This window comes from Mustela nivalis (assembly GCF_964662115.1).
Source record: "Mustela nivalis genome assembly, chromosome: 2".
NCBI classification, from domain to species: Eukaryota; Metazoa; Chordata; class Mammalia; order Carnivora; family Mustelidae; genus Mustela; species Mustela nivalis.
In genome coordinates, this window is record NC_139021.1 from 52272387 (window position 1) to 52300129 (window position 27743).

The 27743-nt window shown below is 43.9% G+C and overlaps 1 protein-coding gene across 1 annotated transcript in view; it reads left to right on the forward strand.

Moving 5' to 3' along the window:
* Nucleotides 1-19417: 19417 nt before the first annotated feature.
* The window catches only part of ZNF704 (zinc finger protein 704), a 239813-nt gene continuing 231487 nt past the window's right edge, over nucleotides 19418-27743 (forward strand). The window contains exon 1 of the mRNA XM_082719437.1: nucleotides 19418-20088. Coding sequence (XP_082575563.1) covers nucleotides 19555-20088 — 534 coding nt within the window. The 5' untranslated portion in view covers nucleotides 19418-19554. The remainder of the gene's footprint in view (nucleotides 20089-27743) is intronic.

Below are 27743 nucleotides of genomic sequence, written 5' to 3' on the forward strand. Positions count from 1 at the left end.
AAGCAACAAACATCTGTTTTCAAAGGCACCCAACTATCATTTTCTGTCTTCATTGCCACTCATGTTGTTCCTATCTCTTTTCAAGAACTCGGTTGCACCCTAGTCTCTTCCTGTCTTGAAAACCTGCTCTCAGGAAGTAATTAAGCTCGGGTGCCTGGGTGGTTCAGTGGGTTAAAGCCTCTGCCTTCAGCTCAGGTCATGATCCCAGGGTCCTGGGATTGAGCCCCACATCGGGCTCTCTGCTCAGCAGGGAGCCTGCTTCCCTCTCTCTCTCTCTGCCTGCCTCTCTGCCTACTTGTGATCTCTGTCAGATAAGTAAATAAAATCCTTAAAAAAAAAAGTCATTAAGCTCATTCACACTGAAATGTAAATGACCATCTTTCAACCTTATAATTTCCTCAATAGAATTTTCCTTCCAACAAGACTGGGTCTAAAACCCAAGAAATACATTTTTATCTGTGGCACTTTCGACATCAACACCACTGATGGTGGGGGATTTTGTTTGTTTTTTTCTGGAAGGGGGGTGGTGTTCAAGTCTTCCAAATACTTCTGAAATTTGAAGAATCCTTTCTGAAATGAGAATCCTCACCCGTATTCTCTCTGGCTTCTGATTCAGGTTTTCACATATGAATTTTCTCGAAGTAGGTAACAACCTGGACCTGGATGTGTTCTAACTTAGTAAAAATCAGACAGATCGTGTAGCAAAAGCTTATCTATTTCAAGGGACCCCAAATCGGGTGTACTGCATTATGACATTTAATGCATTACTTTTCTTCCCGAAATAAATGAATCCATCATTTCACTTGTTTCAAGCAGAAGGACAGCCTTTCAGCCGCAGAGCGAAAACAGAAGTTCTTTGACAGAGGAGGCAAAAAGCGCTGGAAACGACTCGGTTGGTTACCAACGATGTGCATTTCCACCTGAGCTAACAGGCCCATTATTAGAGCCTGGTGCATAATATTCACCTCCTCTGCGTGAGCGGGGTCGCGGCTGTACAAACATAATTTGCCACATTGTCTCCATGTGATCATTTGGAAGCAGAGGGAGCTGTCTCTAATGACAGGTCACAAACATTCACCAGGCAGGCTCCTTTATGCCTGCCTCGCCGGGCTGGGCGCTGGCAGCCCTGCCATTCAGGCGCTTGTTTTTGTTATGGAACAAAAGCCTCACTCCCAGCTGTGGCGCCAAAATCTAGCTCACACTGTACAAGTAACTGACAGCTCCAAAGCTTGGCGTAGGGGAGGCCAGGCTCAGCTCCTCCAATAGCGGTCGCCCCTGTCTGGGAGCCCCGCGTGTTTACAGGCAGCCTGCAGCCGGCAGGGAGGGGAGCGAGGGCGAAAACCAGGACGTGGAGTAGGCTCGGAGTGGGCGTGCGTGCGTGCGTGCGCCCCGAGAGAGAGAAAAGTGAAAACCTCCGTGGCGACCCTCCCCCGCAGCCTGCGACGAAGCCCCCCACCCCCCGCCCCCGCCAGAGCCCAGAGCCTACGGCCAGATGATGTCTGATGCTGTGCATTTCTTTGGTTCACCCGTGCAAGAAATTTCCATGCCAAGTTCCCTCTGACTTCCTGTCTACAGTCTTTGGGATTATAGGGAGAGAAAGTAACAGAGAATGTCACCTCTTCACTCAGGGGGACTGAGAGAAAACCACTGCAGTTCTCAGTCCCCTATCAGCAGCTCTGAAGTGACAACATGGGAGAGAAACTGAAGGAGTAGATGGCTTCTGTGATAGAAATGTTGATTGCTTCCTGCAAGCCTTCAAAGCACAACGTCATTGCCACCATCATTAAAGAGCGCTTGTTAAACACTGAATTGTGCATGTGGCTGTTGTGTGTTGAGCCATGGAAGTAGAAAGAGCTTGTCTGGGCCTTGAGTTGTGAATGCATTAACATGACAAGGAAAGTTCCTGGGGTGTTTTTGCAAAGCGAATATGCAAGATCTGTATCTGTTGCATACCAGGCAAAATAAAACAGGTTCATGCCTGGTCAGTGGCTGGCCACCAGGAGATGAAAAAGCATCCAGCCTTCAGGGAAAATGGAATGATTTTAAGTTGGTAGTTTCTGGGTTGGAGGCAGAGCTCAGAGGTTGAATGGTAACTCTGGGGTCTTGCCCACCTGGTTCTGCCAGTGTTGGTTGTGTGCTTTTGGATAAGGAGTCTAGGCCTCCATTTTCTCACCATTAAAGATAATACACCCAGACTTACCGTGAAAAATTAATGGGATAGTTTATGTAAAATGGCTGGTACTTAGTAAGCAGACAATAAACACATGTGGTTATTTGATGCCATCACATGATGGAGAATTTTCCAGGCCCCTGCCCCCCGCCAAAAGTGGTGTAATGATAGGCATCTGGTTCCTTGTGACAAGAAGGCATTTAGGACAACATACCTGGCACCTAGTGAGTCCCAATTAGTGTTGGCGATGCTCCTGCTGAAACCAGACAAATCCTCATATGGCCAGTTACCAGGTATGTCTCTCCATCTCTCTGCACCTCTGCGTCCCCATCTCCACGGTGCACATAGAACAGTACCTACCTCATAGGACTCTTGAAAGAATCAAATGACATAACTCATGTAAAAAAAAACCTGACGTCTGGCCTTACTCAGTGTCAGCTATTGTTACTATTGCTTTCAGCAACTGAAGGATGATCATTTCAGAAATCAGGCTTGGTGATACAGACTGTCTCCTCTTGCAGTACAACCTAAGGGCAGGGGAAGTGTGAGGTTTTCATTAGGAACGTGCTCTGTCTTCTGTTCTGTCTCTTCTCCCTTTAGATCTGGGGTTTTCTCCTTTGTCTGGGCTCCTAAAATCCTTTCGATGCACTGGCTGTCCAGGATTCTGCATTCTGAATTAATCAGAACTGTCCTCTCTATAACTCCCTTTTTAGGATTTTTATTTTGAGATCACTGTATATTCACATGCAGTTGTATGAAAGAACGCAGAGGTCCCCTCTATACTTTTCATCCAGTCTCCCTCAGTGGTTAATATCCGGCATAACAATAGCATTAGTAGTGGCAGGGTAGCGACATTGACACACCCATCTTATTCTCCTTCCACTAGTTTTACATGCAATCATTTATGTGCATGTATTTAGTTTTGTGCAATGCTATCACACATGTAGACTTGGGGGATCACTGCCGTAGTCAAGATAAAGAACAGTTACAATCACAAGGGTCCCTTGTCTACCATTCCCTCTACCCCAGATCTTCCCCGATCCTATCTCTTCAACATTTTCCTACAAAATTTCTGTCTCTGGAGTTCCTGCTTCACCCAATGCCAATTCTGACGCGGGTAATGGAGGACAATAGCTGCCAAATGGGTCCTACCACCAAGATCACTGTATTCTCAGGAAGAACTTTAATGATTTGATTTTACTCCGGAGAATGAGCGGAAGACTCTCAGGGAGCAAGCAGAAGAAAAATAGAAATATCACTCAAAACTGAACGTGTGTGGAAAAGGTTGGTGGCACTATTCACACTTACAAGACATCTGCCCCCATGAGGACTCTGCCCTTGTGACCTTCCAGAGGCCATCATTTCTAATGCCATCACATCAGGGGTTAAGATTTCAACATATGATCTTTCGGGGGGGGGGACCCAAAAGTTCAGACCAGAGCACACACACCTTTAAAACGAGCAACTTTTCAGGAACTTCTCCTCGTCCCCCACATAACCCCCTCTCATGACCTCCTGGAATAGATAAGAACTCTCTTTGTTGCAGCTCAAGAACTGGATCTCATTCCTTGTTCCCTTTGAACAGCACAGGGCAGAAGTTAGTCAATCAATCAATGCCCACACTTGCAACCGTTATCACAGAGCCCCATGTTACTATCTGTGGCCAACCACGACCCTCAGCGCTGATGACCCTGACATGTTCTGGAAGGCACAGAAAGCATTGGCTTAATGCCTGGCGGGGCCCAAGAATGAAAAGCATTCCTTTGCCACTTTTGACATAATTAGAATGCATAATGTTCCACAAACATTTCCCCTATTTTAAGAGAGCCTGACAACCAGAGCACACCATCCTGGGAGAAGAAAGTGGAAGGCTTCCTCCTTGAGGGCTTCATCTCACACGATTGCCCTTCTAAAGGGGAGCAAAGCCAGTCCTGCTGGCTTTCAGGGATGCTGGTGGCCATTGCAAAAAGAGTAATGGAGTCAGGATGAGAATGGTGTGGAATGGCATGGTTGGAAGGACAATTGACGCAGATATTTCTCATGTTCCAAAAGTCCAGTACCTGGATTATGACGCCAACAGCGCCCTACACCTTGTTAGGGTGCAAAATTTCCAGCCCCACCCCATATCTTCTGAATCAGATACTGTGATTGCGTGCCATCGACCTGTGTTTTAATAACTACCCCTGTCACACATACACACCCCAGATGATTCTGAGGTATGGTAAATTTGAGAAGCACTAGAGCTTCTGACAAAAAGATGCAAAAAATAAATCTGTTGGCCTGCTAAAATGGCGATTCATTCCTAGAGAGATATTGATGGGATAGTCAGGTACTACTTTAAATTCAGGATAGAAATGTTTGAGAGCATCTCCAAATTCTAGGTACCATTCTAGGAACAGAGGAATGAGCAATAGTTGATCTCTCAGCTTCCTGGAGCTTAGGTTCTAGCTGCTTGGGTAATAAGTGCTCTAAAGAAAAAAACAAAAACAAAAACAAAAAACCATGCATCAGATGTGGAGTGCAGTTTTAGAGGGGTGGGGGTGTGGTGGTGAGAAAAGGTGGTAATATTTGAGTAGAACCTGCATAAAGCACAAGAGCCAGCAGACCATTCATGTCTGAGGAAGAACATTCTGGCAGAGAGGACTGAATGTGTGACAGCTTGACATGAACGTGAGTTGTTGTGACCAAGGAAGACTGAAAGGTGGTGTAGATAGAAGGGACAGAGGAGAGAAGGTTAGTGAGAGGTGGGGTGGGTTGAGATTATTCGGGGTCTTCTAGGACTGGCGAGGAGATTTAGATGACTTCTGAGTGTGATGAGAAATCATTGGAGGCTGTCGGTTGGAAAGAGGCCTACTTTGTTTCGTGCATTTAAGACCATTTGGTTGTTGTGTGATGGTTTGCTTATAGGAAGACAAAAATGAGAGCCATGGGACAAAAATGAGAGCCATGGGACTAATTAGGAGACTAGCACAGTAGTCCAACTCAGAGATGATGGGTGCTAGATAAATATGGCAATGGTGGAGATGGTAGGTTTAGTTGAATTCAGGAGGTATTTTCAAGATAAAGCTGGGATGCGGGAGAAAAAAAAGTCAAGAATGATGTCTTGGTTTTTGTCATAAGGCACTGGGTAAATGTTGCCATTTGCTGCAAGGAGCAAAACTGTAGAAAGGACCAACGTGTAGAGAAAACCAAGAATTCCGTTTCGGTCATGTTATGTTTGAAATGCCCATTATAGCATCCAAGTAGAGCGGGGCATCAAATATAGGAGCCATTTACTCCATGGGTAGATGGAATTGGACTTTAGAGTATGTGTAACTAAGTAAAATCCCTATTCCTAACCTAAATTGTAGGCAAATATTTTAAAGTAAGCATTGGACGAAATAATCATTTGTTTAAAAAAAAAAAAAGGGGGGCTTCCTCCATTCTTGCACTCCTTGAATCTATTTTATCTGAGCTTTCCACTTGGATTGTCTATAGCAGTGTCATTTCTATGACTGGAACCACATATCCAGTCTTCTAACAGCTTTCCAGAGCCCATGGTGCTCACGATAGCTGAGCTGCGTAGATCTGTGCATGATGCTGCCTCTGGACACTTTATCCCAACCACAGAAATGTGTCTGCTGCTTGTGAGTTACACACCAGAATCACACGGTCTTGCTTTGTAAGGTGATGTCTAGAACTCTTTTTTTGCTTAAATTTTTAAATAATATCCAGCGCTGGTGATCCCAGGCAAAACTGCCCAATCCAAGATCCATTTCTTTGCCTCCATTGTTCAAAATGCAGTGCTTGAGTGAGCACCCTGGAAAAATGAGAGATGTTGTAAAGTCCAAATATAAGCTCTCTGCCTCTCTCTTCAGGGATGATTTAGGAGAGGAAGCATCAACATGTCAGCAGAAGTACGTAAAGGCTAAAGAACAGCAGGCGGAATATATCGTAGCCATTCTCTGCCATGGGAGAAGAGCTAAAGTACCTGGGGCATAATTCTCAGGTGTTGAGCTTAGTGTATTCTAGCAGAAGTACAGCAGGTGACCCTATAAGCCAGGGGCTGCAGAGTGGAAGCTGGTATTGCTGGCTTGGGTCGACTTTAGGGCGCCCTGAGGCATGTTGGTTTGAGTGGAGAAATGAGATTGTCAGATGCTTCCAACATGAGTATTCACGTTTCTCTGTGCCATTGACCCCCGCGTCCCACGAGCCCTCCCCGACCCGCTCTGGCCATCTGGCTTGTTCCTCCACGACCTGCCTGTGGATCAAGGTCATATGCTCCCCAGAGGCATGGTAATAATGTGTCCCTGTGTCTGTGTCCTCTGGGAGCTGTTGTGTGAAGAGACTGGGTGATGATCTGGGCATCTCAGAGTCCAGCAAAGACCTCCCCGTAGACACTCAACAACCTTTACTGAAGGACTGGCCTTCAGGGCTATATTTGGTTTGGTTTGGTTTTGTATTTTTCAGTTTGGTCTCTCATATAATCCATAGAAGGAGAGAGAATACAAAGCTATATGGTGTCTTCTGAGATGGGCAGCTACATGATAATAGAAGGGATTTGTAGCTTCCAAATGTGATATATCCCCTGCCATCTCAATTGAACCTGAAATTGCTCCCCTAAAAGTTACCATACAGTTTAGGCCTTCATGAGTCCATTGGCTGATCCATAAATATCCAAATACCCTTCCTGAGAATAAACTGCTAAGATCAGTGCTTCTTAACTAAATGTACATACAAACCGCCCAGGGATCCTGTTAAAATCCAGGTTCTGATCTGGGGGTGGAGGGGGTGAGATGATACATTTCAAATTAGCTTCTTGTCTGCAGACCACACCTTGGGTGGCTACAGTCTGCACAGTTGTTCTCAAACTTGAGTGAGTTTCAGAATTCCCTGAAGAGCTTCTTAAAACACAGATTGTGGGACTTACCCCCAAATTTACTGCTTCAGTAGGTCTAGGGCTTAAGATTTTGTACATCTAGTAGGTTTCCAGGTGATTCTGCTGGTGCATGGAGAACCACAACTACACATCAAATATGTCTGCCTTCTTCACTCCTACAAGGGCTTCAAGAGAAACTGGAGAACATCACACAGTCCTGCAGTGAACTGCCCTTGACCTGTATCTGCTATTTCTCCCATTGCCCTTAGAGGCCAGCACCAATATCTGCCACTCTGTGTAAACCCACCAGGACAACCTCTGCTCTTTCATATACAAAACAGAACCCTTTGGCTTTAAACCAAATCAAATTTTTATCTGGGCCCCTACCTACAAAAATGTCTCCATCTACATCATTCTCAAGGCCCTTTCTCTTGTAAGAGACAAGTAAACAATACAAAGTCAATCTATCTACTGGGCTCTGGATCTTATGACCACTACCATTAGGATTTTTCTTCTTCATTTACCTCTCTTAATTCCTATTTCTTCTCTTTTACATTAATCATATCTAGGTCTTTGTCATCTTCAACAATTCTCTTTATATAGTTTCCTTCATTCCTCCCTTTAGTAGTTACTTTCTAGAAAAGAAATTAAAACATGAAATGTGTACTCAATACCTTCTTAAATTCTCAGACATTTTAAAAATCCACGGTGACCTGGCTTCCAACCTCATGAGTCCCCTGAACACGCTCTTGTTAATATCGCCGGCTTGTTACCAAATTCACTCAATTTTCAGTCCTCATCTACAGTCTCAAAACACATTCAATTACTTTAGCAAACATCTATGTATGTTAATGAGTCCTGTATCAGTCAGGAAAAGAGAAAACATTCTAAATTTAAACATACAAGAATTTCATCCCCACAGGTGCTGAAGAGCTGAGAAAACAAACAAGGGGTATTGAGACAACCTAGAAATCAGTGACAGGAAGCTGCTACTTCCTGGCTGGAGGGATGAAAGGGAAAGGTGTGGCTATACCACTACGCTGGTGTCAATGGCTCTGGTGCTCTGGTGGAAACTGGAGCCATAGAGGAGATGAGCCCAAGGGAAGGACACACTAGAGCAGAGAAGGTGGGGAATTTCCTGGCTTCTGCCTCATTCTCTCCCACCTGTGCCTCTCTTCAGCCAAACCCAGCCAGCAGCCTGAGACAAAGCCTATAGAGGTCAACACCTGCTATAAAGGTCAGAGCAGAGAACGCACGATGGCAATTGGCCAAGGACCGGCACAGCTTCTAAATCAGTATACCCTTTCCAGTTCTATCTCTTAAATGTCATAAAACTTTTGTACAGCTTGATCCAGATGCCCAACGGCACCTCAAATTTAACATTTCCCCAAATAGTGCTATCTTTCCCACCCAGTCTGCTTCCCTCCTGCTTCTCCTTCCTCTGCGACCATCACTAAGATCAACCTACTTCCATGAGTCTGAACCAGACAATTGTCCTTGGCTCCTTCTCTTGTGCTGTCCAGTCCTCCTGGTCACGCAGGTTTTGGTAATTTCTGCTTTGTATGTATTTCTCATAAATACCTACTGACTGTATGACCATTCCCGTATCTTCTAGATAGATGAGAACTAGAAAGAAGTCTATTTTCCGTGCTACTCCCAAAATAACCTTCCTAGCATGCACATTGTACCACATCCCTCTGTTGCTCAAAATTCTTTGGTTTCTCCAACAAGATCCCAAGTTCTCGCAGAACAGGTTAAGTTCCGAATCCCTACAGGTCCAAGCACAAAATAATTCTCAATTCTGAATACTGGACTTTCCTTCTCTAAGGAAAGAGACAAATCTAGATAAAAGCAAGTGGAAGACACCCTAAGACATGGAGTTTTGCCACTAGTGATTGTACACACACTTTCCAGTGTCATAGGACAAAAGCTGGAAATAGCGCTCACTTCCCGGCAAGCAAGCTGTCACTCAGGGCCCTATGCATCCAAGAGCCCACTTGGGTTTAATGCTCCACTGTCTCTGTTTTGAAATTTGTGTTAATTTTGAGCAAGGAGCCCCACATATTCATATTACATTGGGCCCCACAAATTATATAACAAATCCTGGCCAGGAATATCGATGAGCCTAAATAAAGTGAACTAAAAGACGGTAGCTCCAAAAGATGGTAGCTCATCTCCTCAGAGAGACATCAGATTTCAGAGTCTAGATTGTATAAATATCCCGGGTAGGGACTGATGGATGATCTGCCAGGTATATTAAAGGAGTACACAGGTCACTGAGGACAACGCGCTGCACATGGGGTGAGAATGGGAGAAAGACGTTTAAAGCTAATAGGAAAATATCACTAATAGTACAATCATGTGGAAACAGTACCAAAAAAACCCCTCATAAAACAACATGGGTGAAATGACCATGGCCTGGTGGCTGAAACTCTGTATTGAAAACCTATTGGGGAAGACTTAGAAAAAAACAATAAAGATCATTATTTTTATATCCAAAATCACAACTAGCATTTTTTTTCTCTTCTCTAAGAATTGCGTAAAGCAGAGGAGAGGAGGATCCTCTAAATTTCTGGAGGATGCACTTTGGCTCAAAAGCAGAAAACGTTTTGTGTGTTGATTCTTCCATAAACAGTAAATCACGGAAGAGCCAAGACTATTCTTATATTTTCTTGTGGCTCACCTTTCTTGTCTCCTCCTCTTTCTTCTCCTTCCTTTTCTGTTGCTCTTCAGGTTTTTTTCTCTTCCCTCTTCTCAACCTCAGGAAAGCAGTGAGAAACAACAGTATTTGCACTAGGTTTTGTTTGAAATTTCAGTTTAAGCCAACGGTCTTGGAAGTCCGCTTTGCCTGCCATGTGGCAAGAGGAAGCAAGACATGAAGCGTTAGGAGTGGCAGTGACTAGGTAAACAGATGGCGCGACCAGGGGCATGGGGATAGTGGGGTTTGTGAATAGAAGGTGGTAGGACAGGCAGCTCCAGCATTGCTTCCACGGAGATGAGAAGAAAATTGCGAGTAACCTCTCTATCCAGAGTGAAAGGTGTGGAAGATGGCGAGGCTGCTCTTCCACACCCCCTGCCCTCCCCGCTCCTTCCCTGCACGTGGGCCAGATGGGCAGTCCTCACACCTACGGCGGTTTCCGGAAAATTCTATGCCCTCGTACTATGTGGTGGGCACTGAGGAATTTTTAGATGCTTTATAAAATTCTGTCTCTCATTTTCTTCCCCCACATTAACAGACATAACAATAACAGCATGGAAAAGAAATTTACAATGAGCATTTCCGAAATCCCAGGGGCATTTATATCAGCAGGTGCTGACATCTCCATTATATTTTACAGCTTTCCAGACTCTTACTATAGGTTGCTGGGGTTAACTCAGGTCCTCCTTCCCCTGGAATAATTTGAGAATAAAATAACAAACACTGGAACCAAATTGGTGTAGATAAAAATAGTACTGGAGGCAGAGGGGACGAAGTAGGAGCTTTTGACATGCCACTACCCTCAAACCTGAAAATAGCCTAATTGAAAGCCCGATGAAGGTCATAAATGAGAATTGCTAAATTAAAGCTAATGATTCAAAAATATTGGGTCTTTGAAATTAGGTAGGTAGATGAGAAAACATGGTAGTATTGATTTTGGATTTGCAGTAAAGTATCCTGAGTTTGATTTCCGTGTCCTTAATTAGCTCAGGCAGGTTCACCTAAAAATGAACATGAAAAGTAGAAAACAACCCTTAAAAGGGGGGAGCCTGCCAGGCAGTTAAGTGTCTGCTCAGGTCATGATCATGGGGTCCTAGGATGGAGCCCCACCTCAGGCTCCTTGCTCAGTGGGGAGTCTGCTTCTCCATCTCCGTCTGCCCCACCCCCATTTGTTCTCGCTCTCAAATAAATAAATAAATAAATAAATGCATGTCTGAGCCTGCAATGTCCAGTAACATAGCCACTAGCTACATGTAGTTACTAAACTTAATTAAAACTTAATACAGTTAAAAGTCTAGTTCCTCGTTCATACTAGCCACATTTCAAGTGTTTAATCACTACCTGTGGCGAGTGGCTGCCCTATTGTACATGGCAAGTAGAGACCACTTCTGTTATTGCAGAATGCGCTAGCAGATGAAATATTTTGTGCTTACACTTGTGTTAATCTTAAAAATGTTAAAGAGGTAGGATTTAAGACTTTGAAAAGCATTTTTTTATTAGAGATATTATGGTGGTGATGATGCTGATTTAAACTTAGGAATATTTCAATTAAGAGGAAAGATCAAGCAAGAGATTTTAATTAAAGTACAGGCGGGAGAGCATGTAATCAATAACTCTGTAAATAATAATCAAATCTGAAAATTTAATTTTAAGAATTCATCCCAGCAATAGCACATCCTCTAGCATAAGGAAATTATTATGTTGGAGAAGCATATAAACAAAATTAAAATGAAGATTTGTTGCAAAAAATTTTTTTAAAAAGAAAATACAACTTGAAGGAATATGATAAGGGATGAAGTCTAACAGAGGCTATGAGTTCAAAATTTGGGAGGAAACAGTGATAAGAATTTGTAAATAAAATCAGCAAAAAAAGGGAAGGAAGAACTCGTGAATAAATCTAAAGCTTTGGGAAAGATAACAGGAAGAAATTTAGAGCAATATTCGCAAAAAATATGACAAATATTTGCAAAATACTAGAGAAGTATTTGCAAAAAATATGACAATAGGATATTGAATATGGAGAGTTCATACAAGTGGGAAGGAATATCCAGACTCTTGCAGGCATATGGGCAAAGGATAAGAAAAGAATTCGCAGAAGGGGAAATAAAACTTGAACACATGGGGAAATACTTTTCTTCGTTAATGATCAAAGAAATAAATTAAAACAAAATGAGGTTTGATGGAACATTTATCAAAGTAACAAAGAGAAAGAAAGATGGAAAGAGTGCGGTATGATCAAAGCAAGGGCCAGTGCAGGAAACCAGCCACTTCCTCATGGTTGTCAGAATGGAACTCAGGGCAACTCGTCAGAAAGCCATCTAGTAAAATGTAGCAGGAAAATGCGCACGCGCTTTGACCACTAATTCCACTTCTGGCTCTGCTTCTAAAGAGAGAACCCAAAAGATGTATCATACTTTCTGTACAAACATTGATGGCACCCTACCTCAGATACCAAGACATGGTGAAATCATGGCACAGTGGCTTGACAGAAAATTCCGTAGTAAAAATCATGCTATGAACAGTTTTTACTCATTATTTGAAAGTGAGCTATGTGATATTCAAATACATTTTCAAGTCATTTGAATACATTTAAGCCAAAAATACAGAAAGTGGGAGACCCCTTTTGCCTCTTCCCTCCCCGCAGTTCACCTCCTAGAGGTTGGAAGATATCCTTCGGACACTCATATCCATCTACCCACTTTTCCATCTGAAATCCTACTATCTGTAGGAGCAGATAGCATACTTATGTGGTTTTGCTTTACACACAAATGAGATCACATTTAAATATTATTTTATATCTTGCCCTTTTCACTTTGAAATTTGAGCGCCTGCCCTTTAGGGCACAGACTTCCCTCTCTCTTTTTGGCGGCTGCATAGTGGTTCACACATTGTCAAAGGCTTCTTTTTAAACAATTCTCCTATGGCTGAATATTTATGTGTTTTCAATATTTTGCTATTAAAACCGGTGCTGCAACACGTCTCTCTGTGCTCCTTTGTGCTCATGTACCACTGTTTCTTCAAGATACATAGCAAGAAGTGGATCACTGGCTTTCAATGAAAAGTGTGTTTTGGAATTCCGGTCCATACTGCAACAGTATGCACAAGTCCCTGTTTCTCCATATTCTTGGTAACACTGTGTATTATCAAAGCTTTAACGTTTCTACCTGTCTGATAGGTGAATAGTATATCTAATTGTTTTAATGATATAGTTAGTTGTATTTTACTAGATACTAATTCCTGGTTTTACATTTAAAATGTTTTCTAATCATCTTTCACTTATTTTAAAACTTTTTCTTTTTTATTTTATTTATTTGACAGAGAGAAATCCAAGTAGGCAGAGAGGCAGGCAGAGAGAGAGAGGAGGAAGCAGGCTCCTTGCAGAGCAGAAAGACCGACGTGAGGCTCAATCCCAGGACCCTGGGATCATGACCTGAGCCGAAGGCAGAGGTCCTAACCCACTGAGCCACCCAGGCGCCCCAGTTTTAAAACTTTTTAATAGGGACATTGTCATAAAGTTTACGTTATTTTTTGTAGTCAAATTTATCAGCTTTTTGCTATGGTTCTGACTTGGTATCTTTTTTACAATGCCTGTCATTTCCCAGAGATCATAAAAATATTTATGCACGTTTTCTTGTAATATTATCATGATTTATTTTTTCCTACCAGCTCATAATCCATCTACAAGTTATACTGCAGTGTGTGAGGAAAAATCTCCCATTATAAAACCAGGTGGGAAAACAATATGAAACAAACAAACAAAATGATGCATAGAAAAAAATTATATTAAAACAGGAACAGAGTTGTCTTTGGGTTGGGAGATTAGTTGTGATTTTTCTTCCATGTAATTGTTTCTATGTTTCAGATTTTAGATAGTGTTGGTTATATTTGTTAACACATGATGGCTTTTATGTTTTTCTTTCTGCCCAGGACAGTAGTCATCCTTTTCCCCCTCTCTCCTGGTGTCTGATGAAGGCCTTCAATCACAACATTCCACCATTGGCCACATATGTGGGCTCAGGAAATCCCTTCCCTGGGATTTCCCTAACCGCTGCATATGGCAAAGAGCTTCCCTGGCCAAGGTCACAAGGCTGACACGTATGTGGCCAGAGCTGCCGATAGACCCGGTTCTAGCTGACCAGATAATGAAACAAATGACACACACTCAGGGAAAGATAGAGGCAGAGAGACAGGACCACACATCATGTAAGCCCGCGATCTAATTTTCCCCAAGCTCAGACTCATTCCCAGTTGAGTTACCTGGACTGATAAATTCCCCCCCCCCCCCGGCCACTTTTTTGTTTTTCACTTTTTTCCTTTAAGGTAACTAGGATTTCAGTTACTAGTACCAGAAGGGGCCTGGGTGAAAAATTTTTTTAAAACTATAGGAAAAAAGAAGATGAGAGAAAAGCTTCAGAGATATGAAAATATCATTAGCAGGAAGTAAACACGCATTTAGACTAAAGCAATCCTTACTTTGTAGAAAGGGACACAGATACGAATAACATAAAAGAGAAACTACTTGGTTTATAGCCATTAGAGCTTCTTATTGCCAAAGAGAGAGCTAGTGACAGAAGATGGTAGCAAGTATATGCACAATTTCATAATTTTTGCATTTCCAGAAAAGCAGGAATGGGCCCTGAAATTAAGGGTGATGTTGATAGAAACAGGTTGTGGTCCCAAGGTACAGCACCTCAAACTAGCTTTAAAGAGATGTCTATAAATAAACAAACATATATACATGTAAAAATAAACATATGTACATACCTTTGTAGGCATATATATCAGACTCCATTTGTGGATTTTAATAATGGGCATTTGGCTTAATTATAAAATGGACTCCAGGTCAATGTCACATCATAGAACTCAAGAGTCAGAAGACCTGAAAGAATACAATTCATTCATCTTAGAGTTGTGAACCCCGCAGAGATTAGGGGATTTAACTTGTGTCCCATAGTAGGAATCCCCAGAACAGGATTTGGACTCAAGCCTCTGGGACACCGGCCCTGTGTCCTTTCCATGGTTTAAAGTGCCCATATGAGATGACAATATGAGATCACACACACACACCACAGACACCCCAAAATAGCAAATATATGTTACATTAAAAAAGACAGTTATTCTATCATTTTTGTACTTGCTTAAAAGAATTCAAGACTCTGTGAGGTATTTTAAAGAACCATGTTGAAAGTACATTGTGTTGTTCAAGAGAGCTTAACTTAATTGCTCATGGAAGAAACATTTCTCTGGGTGGAGGTTTATGCTTGACTTATACAGGCTTTCAGCCTAAGGTTGTAATAAATGAGTGATTCTTTTAGCCTTAATCTGTTTTTCATATGGCAGGATGACAGTCATCATCTGAAGTCATTTTTAAGTTTCCCAGAAGTGTGGAAAAACTAACCTAATCTTACTTTTATAAACTGTTTAAAAATTTTTTAAAAGATTTTATTTATTTGACAGAGAGAGACACAGAGATGGAGCACAAGCAGGGGAAGCAGGAGAGGGAGAAGCAGCCTTCCCGCCAAGCAGGGAGCCTGTATAAACTGTTTAAAGGGCAAAATTTTACTTTTAGTTTTAAAATAACTTTTTAGAAGGAGTTACCATTCACAAGGAATCCCATTACTGAAGGTTGACAAAGACACGAAAGAGCTGCTGCTGATGAGTAAAAGTCTGTTGCATTTCTGCCGTGGTTATGGGTCTGCCTCAATGGATAGCCAAATTTGATTTGGGGAGCATGATTATTGTATTTTTGAAGACTGAATTATAAAAAATTGAACAGAATGTCAAATAGCCTGATTTTTTTTTTTTTTTTTTTTTTGCTATGGTTTTACGGATACTTTTTATTTTTATTTTTATTTTTTTTAATGCTCTGGGTATCATTGGGGCTCAGAACTCAAAGGTTTAAGAATTATAAGAAAACAGGCATGAGGCAGCAAGTTCTTCTGTGGTTATGGAATGTTTTTTTACTGCAAAGCCCATTCTCAGTGCTCCTCATCAATGCTTCTCACGCTGTTTGACTGAAGCACCCCGGATACAGAGAATGGATCCCAACCAAGGTTAAGAAGACGGAGTTCAGTGTAATGCTTGAGACAGCTGCTGCTGCAATTTCTCATTCAAATTTTACATTGTTCTCCATGTTATTCTTACGTTGGTTTTAATACACTTGTTTATGTTCAATATATATGAAATATTATGTATAGTGAATACATAAAATAAATCATAATAAATATAATTATATATAATTATAAATATAATTATCATTTAATAAGAAATTAAACATATTAAATATTATTCATATCTTTATGTCAAACTTTTAGCACTCTTTACCCCCTCCTCTGCTTAATTTTTCTTTATAGCATTATTGGATCTGTGAAACCATACAATTCATTTGTTTTCTTTGGTTATTGTCTACTTTCCTCCCCACTGATGGTTATTTTTTTCACTGCTGCACACCAATGCCCGGAACAGAGCCTGGCACTCAGCAGGGCTCAATAAATACATATTGAAAGAATGATGGAATGTTTCATCTGATGATATGTTAAATCAGATTGTCTGGAAGACGTGTCTTCTTTTCCTATGACTGAGAGACGCGCCTCATCCTCAGTGAGAAGCAGTCCTAGTTTTGGAAAGTAAAACTGTGTTATGTTTAGAGAACATGGGGGACAAAGCAGCAATGACTCCTCCCCATTTGCTTGGCACGGTGAGATATGCTTTGACTTCTGAGTCCACGAGCACAGGGCGTCATGGGCTTACATCATGAGATATTTCTTGATTCCTGATGAATTAGGTAATTTGATTTTACTTCCCACTAAAGGTCCCCTTATTTCATGAGGTTGGTCTTCCGTGGCCTGCACAACGCAGCTTTCCCTGCCCATCTAGATCCTTCTCATCCCTTAAAACCTAGATTGAGCCAAATTGCTTTTGTGACATTAGCTGCACTTAATGCTCCCAATATTAAGACCAATCTTTTTCTCCCATTCAGAGGGCAGTCTCTCAGGCCCAACGGGGCCAGGGAATGGATGCGTATGAGCTCTGTGGAGGTGTCCTGAGAGAAAGAACAAGCTGATTTCAAAGTGTATATAGCAATTTTGAGAGAAGTACAATGGTGTAAATCAGCACCTCTTCTACTAATCCACAAATACAATCACTCACTGACTTAACTCTGTTTTTCTGCTCAGTTCTCAGGAAAACATTTACTTTCTTTCATCTATGGCAATTTCAGACATAAAAAGCTTTATCCTTGGCCAGACCATAGCCCCTTGGTAAGATGTAGTCAGGCTTTAAAAGCATGATTCTGCTAGTTATTGACAGCTCTTAGTTTACTACAAAGAGCTACCTTGTTATTCTTTGAGAGTAACCCAAGCCATTGTGTTTATATATTGCTATCAATATATTTAATATAATGAACTTTTACATAGACCTTCGTAGTGCTAGGTACTCATCTGAGATGATTGCACACATTAACTCATCCTACAAAAGAACCTTATTATTAGGTAGGTGCTACTATTATCCCCATTTTATAGACGAGGAAACTGAGGCACAGAGGGGTGATGAGTAAAGGCATATAGCTGGTAAGTTCTAGAGCCAGGATTCAAACCCAGACACTCTGGCTCCTGAGACCACTGGCTCCACTAGCCCACTTGTCTCACAGCTTTGTTCCCTCCTATTACCCTTCCCATACCTGTCAGCCAACCTCTTATCCCTGATCTTTTTTCTTCCTGGTCAGAGGAAAAACCTCACTGCCTCTCTCTCAAATCATCTCCCAACTACCAAGGTAAATTTCTTGCATTTCGGATGAAGCCACTTCAGTGACCCTTCTTTATTCTTTGGAAACACTCACTAATACTGATTAGTTCACTTCTTGGCTGGCCCCTGCCGTTCTATGCTTTGATCAAGCACACCCATCTGTTAAAATGCTCAAACTATTTTCTCTCTCTGAATTCTTGAATGGAATAATTACCAATGAAAAGTTCAACCAGGAAATGCTCAAATCTAAATAGAGTTTGGGGAAGGTGCGTCTGGTGGTGGCATCTGGAGGGGGTGTGTCCTGAGAAATTGGGTGTAGAAAGCTCTGTTAGATACTTTTGCTTTTGAAGTCATGAAATACCGTAGGAACTTTGGAAATGGAAAAGAAGGGGTGGATGCAAGAGGCATTTCAGAAAGAACAATGGATTGGACTTGTGGGCAACTGTCTCTAGGGATAAAGGAGAGAAGGGAGTTAAAATGATACCGCTATTTTGGGCCTGATTATATGAGAATGTCATTACCTGAAATAGGTATATTCAGGAAGCTAATCTGATTCAGGGAGAACAAAAAGTTCATTTTAGAATCTTTGTCATCATCCCAGTGGAAATGTTCAACAGTTGGAAGACACCATAAGTGAGCATTTAATGAGCTCCCTTCAAGTGTCTAACAGGGCACATGATGTTAAATCTACAATAATTACAGTGAAAGAAAGCTGGGGGTGAGGACGTCTTTTACACTGGCCTCAGGGAGGCACCTGCCAGAACATTTGGTGAGTTAGAGCCTCTTCAGACCTCATCTACAAAGATGGAATTTGGCAAATGATTTGTTTGTAAAGAGTCTGGTTTCCTATCTATCCTAATCCCAAATGGTAGCACATGACTTTTCTTTATGGCTCCTAGGAATCCTGAGAAAGTGACAGTGTCATTAGTTATATGGTTATGTGCTTGATTTCCAGGCTCTTACTTCAGATTAGTTCTTAAAAATGACAAACTCAGGCTATCTTGAACTCTGGCCCCAGCTGGTTTCTCTGAAGGCCCTGATATGGCAGTTCAGTCTAAGTGCTGAGTGGTTAGAGCTGGAAGCTTCTAGGACGGTAGCCCTTATTATCATCAGGCACTTAAGGTAAACACGCAGACCAGAACGCTGAAAAGACAGAGTTAGCATATCGCCCAGAGAGCTCAATGGGCAGGGCCTACAACGGTGCCGTCAAAGAGGCTGCAGACTGGCAGGCAATGTCATGAACCAGCCCGTCGAAAACGCAAAGGAGTCTCATGTTTCATATTAGGAAGCGGACCCAAATCTCAGACTGATACACCTCTCCGGTTTCACCTAAGGTCAAGAGTAGTCGCATGCCCCACAGAGACCAGGAAAATGACCTGCGGCAAATCTCTTCCTTCGATGTCTGAGTTTGACCAACAACCCTACTTCCAGCAAAGTCTTCCGCCCACCCAGCAGGAGGAATAATCTGCGGCGGGTAGCGTTGGCCCCAACGTCTGGGCCAAATGCTGAGAAGCAGCAGATTTGCGGAGGCTGAGGGTAGGGGAAATAAATCCAGTCCGGGTTTTGTCTGAACGGGGGGACCGGAGAGCTGCGAGGAATGGCTCGCGAAGAGGGGGGCGGTGGTGGAAAACACACAACACAAACAGCTCCCGCGGAGGGACGGCAGCTGTAGGCCAGGACCGCGCGGGCGCAGCGGGCCGGGAGAGGCGCGCGCGGGCCCGGCCGCCGGCCGCATGGAGCGCAGCGCGGCCCGCGGCTCCGGGGCGGTAGCGGCGGCGGCGGCGGCGGAGGCGGCAGCGCGCCGCTCGCTCACACCCACCCCCGCCCGCGGCCGCCGCGCCGCCCCGCCGTAGCCGCCGGCCGCCGGCGTCCCCGCGGGTCGGTCCAGCGAAGGCGGCGCCCGCGCCTCTGCAGCCAGTGGCAGCCACAAGCCCGGGGAGGCGGCTCCCGCAGCCCCCCGCAGTCCCCCGCAGCCCCGCGCCCGGGGCGCCTGCGACCACAGCGGCCGCCCGGGGGAGGAAGAGGAGGAGGAGGAGGTGACAAACTCTCCGGCTCCGCGCCGCGGCTGGCAGCCCGCGGTCAGGCATGCAGGCGCGGCGTCTAGCCAAGCGCTCCAGCCTGGGCAGCCGCCGGGGGGGCGCCGCGTTGCAGGCGCCCGGACCCGCGCCTGCCAGGGAAGGCACCTTGCCCGGCCTCCCACCGCTCGGCCCGGGCCCGGCCGCGGCCCCAGCCCCGGCCCCGGCCCCGGCCCTGGCTCCGGCCCCGGCCCCGGAGAGCTGGAGGCCGCCGCTGCCGCCACCGCGCAGCGCCGGGACCGGCCCCCCTCGGGCCGCCGGGGCCGCCGGGGCCGCCGCCGCCTCGTCGCCTGTGCTGCTGCTTCTGGGGGAGGAAGACGAGGACGAGGAAGGCGGGAGCAGGCGGCGGAGGGGGCTCGGGCGGGTGGAGGAGAAGCCCCGAGGGGGCGCGGAGGAGGAGGATGACGACGAGGAAGACGAAGACGAGGAGGTGGTCGTCGAGGTGGTGGACGGCGACGACGACGAGGAGGACAGCGAGGAGCGCTTCATGCCCCTCGGCCCCGGCCGTGCGGTCCCCAAGGGCCCGGCCCGGGGCGCGTTGAAGGTGCGTGCTGGGCACGGCGGCGCGCGCGGGACCCGCCAGCCCGGGGAGAGAGACGGGCCCGGGCCCCCGGGCGAGGCGCGGGCTGAGGCCGGGGACTGGCGACCGGTGGAGGCCGGGCCGGGAGGGGTGTGTCAGGCGGCGCCGGCGGCGGAGCGAGGAAACTGATGAGCTCACACCTCGGGCCCCCAGCACCTTTCCGAGGCGGTTGCTGCCCCATTCCTCAAAGGCCGGGTCGGGTTTGTTGTCTCGCGTGGGTGCAGGGAAAGGACACTTCTCCCTGGCGAGGTGGGGAACTTGGAGATGGGACGACGTAGGCGCGGGTTTGCGCCCGGTGGGGACGCGCGAGGTAACAGGGGGTGAGATTTTATTCTTCGCAGAGGAAGCAGGAGTGTCCTCCCTATTTTTGAGGGCTAGTCAAGCTTACTGAAACTAGCAAGCAGCTTCTCTCTTGTCAACCTTTCAATCCCTTCTTCATCCAAGAACAATTGTTGATGAGTTTCCATCACAGATGTTTGTAAGGCAACCTCTAAACCCAAAGCGAGAAACCAAGCCCTTGGTTTCTAAATGCATTTTGCTGGCAGCTTTTGGGAATGCCCGCCCCCCCCCCCACTCCCCTCTTTAAACTCGACATTGTTTAGCATTTGGGTTTTTTCCCCCTCCTCAGAATTGCAGATTTGAGGCGGGGGGGGGGGGGGGGGGGATCGAGAAAAGTGGAGGTTATTTGGCATTTAAAATGGATGTGAGTTTCTGCTGAGAATTCTAGTGAAGTCTCTTGTGCACTGAAGCACTGGGAGATCTTTCCGTTTGTGTATCTTCAGGAGATAAGGGGTTTATTATTACACAACTGACTGGCTGGGCTTTCAGGCATGCGATTGGACAAAGCAAACCACGTTGAGGTTCATGCACAGTGTATGTTGCTAAGAAGTTTTGAGGGCAGCAAGTGGTAGGCAATGAAGTTAGTGCTTTTTCTTGAAAGCGGTTCTTAAAATCAACTATTTACTGGAATTTTCAGAGGATAGTGGTATATCAGGAAGAAAAAAAAATACATAAACAAGTGAGCTTAATAGAGACTATTTATCTCCTGGGGCTTGGGGAAAAGGAAAAAACTCCTCAAAGCATGAAATTGCAATTCCAAAGAAATGCTAAACATCAGCATTTAGAAAATCCCCAGAATAGACATAGGCACAAATTTCTTTCCTAGACCACCCTGGAAGTACCAGCTCTAGGAGTGAGAAATTTTCAGCAAGTAGTCATTGGGGATGATATTTTTTGACAGTTGCGTGTTGGAATCCAAACCGAGAGCACTCTCATTACCACCGTCTGCTAAAAAGCCTGCATTGTATGGCTACAAGATATAACTGGGTTTAGAATTAAGTCACATGGCATCAGTGATACTGAGTAAGGAGAGCAGTGATTCCTTAGTGTTTTTTCCAAGCAATACTGAAAATATGTCTGTGGCTTATAGTTTGTGACAGAAAAATCATAATTTATGCTGTGTGATCAAAGTAAACCCAATGTAGGAAAAAAAAATCAAACCTATAGAAACAGGATAACAGGGTGTGGTAATTCACATTATCAAAAAAGATTATTCACATCTCCAAACAGATTTCTGTTAACTTTTTTAAAAAATCGGTTTCATTTCATAACATTTCTTGGGCCCACAGCTTTTTAGTAATGTATGTATTGAATAGTTTAAGGTATAATTCTTTTCACTCTTTACTGCTTGAATGACATCTTGACACTGGATCTGAAGAGATTTTCTAATGGAATATAGCAGATCATTTTATTCTAATGCATATAAAATGTCAACAACTTCTGAATATACGTATGCATTCATTTATTCAAATATTTATTGAGCATCTCCTGGGTGCCAGGTGCTATTCTAGAACATAGCAGTGGGCACCTTCCAGATGCTCAAGCCTAGTAGGAGGAGTCATAGCAATAATCAAACAAATAAGTGTGGTGCTTGAGATTGTGAGAGTCTAGGAGGAAAAAGAGAAGGCTACTATGGGGTAGACCTCCCTTAGGAGGGGACATTTAATCTGAGACCTGAGACATGTAGTTTGGGAAGATCTGTCCATTGGAGGAAATAACAATTGCCAAAGTCCTGAGGTGGGAGGGATAAAGAGATGAGGATGGCTAGAACTTGGGAGGTAGGAGCTCTGTCAACGAGGCAGGTAGGAGCCAGCAACCTAGGGCTTCGTGGGCTTTTCGAAGTAGAATATGAAGTCTTTGGGAAGTCTTAGGCTGTAAAGGCATACAAGGTGATTTATATACTCAAAAAAAAAAAAATGCTGTTGTATGGATTGTAGACGACAGCAAGGAGAATCAGGGAGACCGTTAGGCGGTTGTTGCTGTAACCAAGGTGGGAGTGGAGGGCAGCTTAGACTAGGCTGACAGGAATGGAGTTAGAAAGGAGGAGACAAATTCAGGATCTGTTGTGAAGATTGACGTGTAAGGACTTGCTGATGGATTAGGGGAGGATGGTAAAGGAGTGAGAAGCCCCACTGTAAAGGTTTTCTGAATGTGCCATTTGCTGAGATTGGGAAAACTGGGGACACAACAGATTTTTGTGAAGGAAAAATCAAGTGTTCTTCCTGGACGTGTTAAGTCTGAGATGACAATTAGGCATGTAAATGGGAATGTAATTAAGCAGCTGGCTGTAGGTTGTGGAGCTGGGGGGAGAGGTCAGGGCTAGAGAGAAAAATCTGGGAGTCAGCAGCATATTGATAATCATTTAAAGCTGGGGACTAGGAAGGGAGTGCAGTAGGTCCAGAGAGGAGAGCTGTGAGCCAGACTTGGGCACAGCCTTGTTCAAGTTTGGGTGTAGGAGGAGAAGCCAGCAAAGCTGGACTTGAAGCAGCAGCCAGACAAGTCGAAGGAAAACTAGAGAATGAAAGTCCTGTAAGCCAAGGGAGGAAATCATCCTAAAGGTAGAGAGTGGTGAGCTGTGTTAAATACTACTGGGATGTTGAATAAGATAAGCATAGAGACGTATCCACTTAGATGAAATAATGTGAAACGTATCAGTATTCTTGACAAAAGAATGTGAAGACAGTGATGTAAATACAGCGGGCAGAGCAGTGAATGGGAGTTGAGGACATAGTGAGACATATGAAAAACTATTTTAACAAGTTTTGTTGGAAAAGAGCAGAGAGAAGGGGGAATACCTAGAGGGCATATAGTCTAGATTTTTTTTTTTTTTTAAAGATAGGATACAGTAGACTCTAGGTACTATAGCAGTATGGGAATTTTCTGGTGCATCTGGCAGATGCCTTCATTTTCTACTGCTGTGTACCAAATTACTACAGACTTTTTGGCTTGCAGTAGTTCTCACAGTATCTGTGGGTTAGGAGTCGAGGTTCCACTTAACTGGTCTGTTGCTGAGTCTCACATGGTTGCAATCAAGGTGTTAAACCGGCTGTTTTTTTTATCAGAAGTCCTAACTGGGGAAGAACGCACCTACAGGTGTATTGAGGTTGTGAGCAGAATTCATTCTCCTGCATCTAGGTCTGAGGGTCCCAGCTTCTTGCTGGCTTTTGCCTGAAGGTTGCCCTCAGCTCCAAAATACACTTTCCTCCACCTCTGCTCCCCTGTTACTTGTGCTTCCACAACATGACCTCTTACTTCATCAAGCCAGCAAGGGGAATCTTAGCGCCTGTCTTAGCAAGTTAAAGTCTCATATAATTAATTCCCTCTAATCACAGGAACAATACTCCATCATTTTTGCTATATTCTATTGTTAGGAGTGGGTTATGAGTTCCACTTAATGGAAGATTTTCAGGAGATATATATATTTATACACACACACACACACACCTCGGAGGAGGGTGAGGAAAATTCTTGGGAAAGTCACAGTGGAGGAGATCTGTAACCCAAGTACAGGGGTTGGCCTTTGACAGAAGCAAGGAAACTTTCTTCCACTGAATTAAAGAGAAGGTGGAGAAGACAGGCCCAGATGTGGGCAGTTGTATATTGGATGACAGTCAGGTGAAGTAGTATTTGTCTATGGCTTCTATTTTCCCCATGCAGCAGGGGGGTGGTGGGGGGCCATCAGCTGAGAGTGGAGGAGAGTTGAAGAGTTGAAGGCATGACACAGTGCTGTGGGAGAGTAGGAGAGCAAACATACTGAGAAAGCAGTAGAGTTTCCAGATAGTATCAGGGACAATCTGATGTCAATGGTTTTCCATTTATGGTGCAAGCAGCCTGTCTAGGTATGTGATTTTTTTTCCAGATTCATTCCACTGACTCACACATGGAACAATAATAATAAATAACATTTATTGAGTGCCTACTATGGTCAGTACAAGTCTAAGTGTATAGTGTCATTCCAACCTTATTAAATATTCAGGAGTCAGGCATTATTACTATAATCCTCATTTTATGGAAGTGATAAGCAACTTAACGATATACAGGTATTGGGTGGCAGAGCAGGTGTTTGAACCCTGGAAAGCTGAACTCCAGTGCTACCACCCATATGCCTTATACTATACTGTTTCTTTGCAGACAACGTAGACAGCAGGATTCAGTAGGGATAGGGTTTTGCCAGGTGGGTGAGCAATGGAAAGAAAGAGAAGAACATATTGTTGAGGAAGTTGGCACAGCTGTGACTCTAATGATGGGCTATCGGATTTAAGAGAAGTAAGGACGGGGCGGGGGGGGGGGGGGGTGAGGGATAGTGAAAAGGCCATAGATCAATGGATTGGAGAAAACAAAGAGTTAACCAATAAAGTCAATAAAAGAATGGGAATAAAATGCAGGGCAGTTTGGATTCCAAAATATCATTTGTATGCATTCAAATGCATATTTGCCAAATATTTATGAGCCAATAACTATAGTAAATGCTTTGTGTGAAGGAGGATCTCATTAGAAACGATGACTTGGTAATCAGTATGACCCCATTCTCCACAACTGAGGACACTGACTCAGAAATGAAATACCACACCTGACATAGTGTAGCCACAGGTTCGTATCCATGGCCTGTGCTTTTAGTCACTATACTGGAATTTCCCATAATTTACTTGCCCATTTACTTCCAGGAGGACTAGTGATGGCTAAGGAGGTTGAGGATTAGATGCTTTGAAGTATCTGAGATATATTGCTCAATTGTTATAATGGACACTAATTTAGACTTTAAATGAGATAACAAGAGAAACTTTGTATTACAGTTTTCAATTCCTGATCAAAGGAGGCTTACATATTTATCTGCAGTGGCAAGATTCTACCTTCCACTCCCCTCAAAATGTGAACCTCCTAGGGGCTCCTATATAAGAAATACTAAGTAGGATAGTAAACAATATCCTTATCCAGAGTTTAATTTAAAAAATACAAGAACACTGCCGAATGGAGGAAGGATTCCCTAGTAAGTTGTTATTCAATGAAACAAAATAGTAGGAGTAGAGATGATAAGGCCAAGGGTTGTGCTCTGGGATGCTGTATATTAGTGTAAGGATAAGAATGGAAGCATCTGGGGACGCCTGGGTGGCTCAGTTGGTTAAGCAGCTGCCTTCGGCTCAGGTCATGATCCCGGCGTCCTGGGATCGAGTCCCACATCGGGCTCCTTGCTCCACGGGGAGCCTGCTTCTCCCTCTGACTCTGCCTGCCACTCTGTCTGCCTGTGCTCACTCTCTCTCTCTCTGACTAAATAAATAAAATCTTTAAAAAAAAAAAAGAATGGAAGCATCTGAAGGGATTGGTAATTTAGTGGCATAATACACTTAAGAAAACACTGAACATGGAAGACTGCTAGTGCTTCTATCAAAATTGCATCTTTTGAAAAACTGTGAAGAAAGACTTTTAAATGAGATAATATATGTCTAAGTTCCCACTCTGGGTGCTCAATAAATATTAATTGAATGGAATCTGCTTTCTATGTGCCAGCTCTTCAGGGATGGTTAACTCATCTATTAGACTATATCTTGAATATCAGATGACTTTAAGAATCCTTTGGCAGGGTCTGTGCAGCAAACACTGAATTCCAATTTGCTAACAAGCATGTGTCTTGCAAATGGTCTGTCTTGGCTCGAGGGAAAGGCATGTGCTTAAGATACCAGACAAAGTTGTCATTCACTGAAATGTAGACTGCTGGAGTTGGAAGGGAAACAGAGATTATCTAGTAATCCAATACCCTCGTTTGACCACTGAGGGCACTGAGACCATGAAAGGTGTTATGCCTTGTCCTGAGAGGGTTGCTTAGCAAGTTTGGTGGGGCCAGGATTAGCACCCTGGTCTGCCAACCCAAAGTTACGGCCCTCCTTTCTGGGTTAGTTTCTTAGGCCTGAGAATGTTCTGCAGTTCACTGCCTCAGAACTGTGGCTAGAGAAGTCACAGCTTTCTGAAGTGGTCTGTCACTGCTTATCGACTTCTATTTTTAGAATGTTCCTCCTAGATAAAGTGCCTCAGGTAGAGGTGGCCCCGGGAATCCTGCCCAGGCCAGTCCTCTGTGCAGTTTCCAACGGACATGTGTACTCAGCCCTCAAATGGGACCTCGCCTCCTCCACCACAATTTTACTACCAGTTGACTATGGAAGCATTAGAAGAAAGAGGAGGAAAAGTGAGAAGTCAAGCCTTACCCCAATCTTCTTATCCCACCTCTTTGCAAGGAGTCAGAGAGAAACCTACAGCCCTGTGTGTGTTTGATTTCTTAAAATATAGAGACCCCATTCATTTGTAAGTCTGGCCCAGTCAGATTACTGTGTCTTCCATCCAAGAAGGGCTCGGAGAGGAGAAGCATGGGAGCATTTTCGTCCCTACCTTCTGACCTACATGGAACAGCTGGTCTTCTCACAGGGACCAAGTGTGGTAAAGTAGAAGAAACTTTACCTTTCAGTTGCCCTGTGCAATCTTATTTTACAGTAAATGTATAGTTTCCATTAGGCTTTCTGAAATATTTGAGAATATTCCGAGGCTCTCATAACCAGCCTTCTAGCCCATCCAAATCCGTATCATTGAAAGAAGGATGACTTCCTTTGGTTTGCTTGTCCATGCTCCTTTACCTCATTCCCACAGTGGATGATAAGACCTACCTTCAGGGAGCCCAAAGTCTAATAAATTCCTGCCAGATTGTCTATAAAGAAGTTCTAATTCCTTTTCCCTCCTTATCCCTAACACCAAGATTAGATCTACTGAGAGACCTTATTTGGCTACCACAATGGATGTAATTTTGATATATACCCTAAAACAATTATAGCCAAACAATCTGTATGAAGAAGATGTTATGGTTTGGCCAAGAGGTGATTTCTGAGTAGCTAGTCTAAGCATGAGTTTAAAATCACTGAATCTGGCAAATAACCTTGGGTTGTTCTTACTAACTGGACGAAGTGGAACAGGATATAACTGAGATATATGCAGTAGAATTAGAGTGATTAAATTTTTACACTTCATTGAGAATACTGTTTTAGAAAATCCAGTGTTATGGTTTATATACAGGGGAAAGAGGCTCAACTTGAGTTTTGAAGGCAGGTCTGTACTTTCAGGGTAAAAAGTTTGCAATAACATACAAAAGGGGTATGTTTATCCTGTAGAACTCCATGGGGCCTTGAGGTACAAAGAGAATAAAAGGATCCTGCTTGTCTGTTGCTCTGTGAGGACTAACTTAGAGTGTGTTATCTTGACGCTATGCCCAACAGTTACCAGTGACACACTTGCTTTCCTTA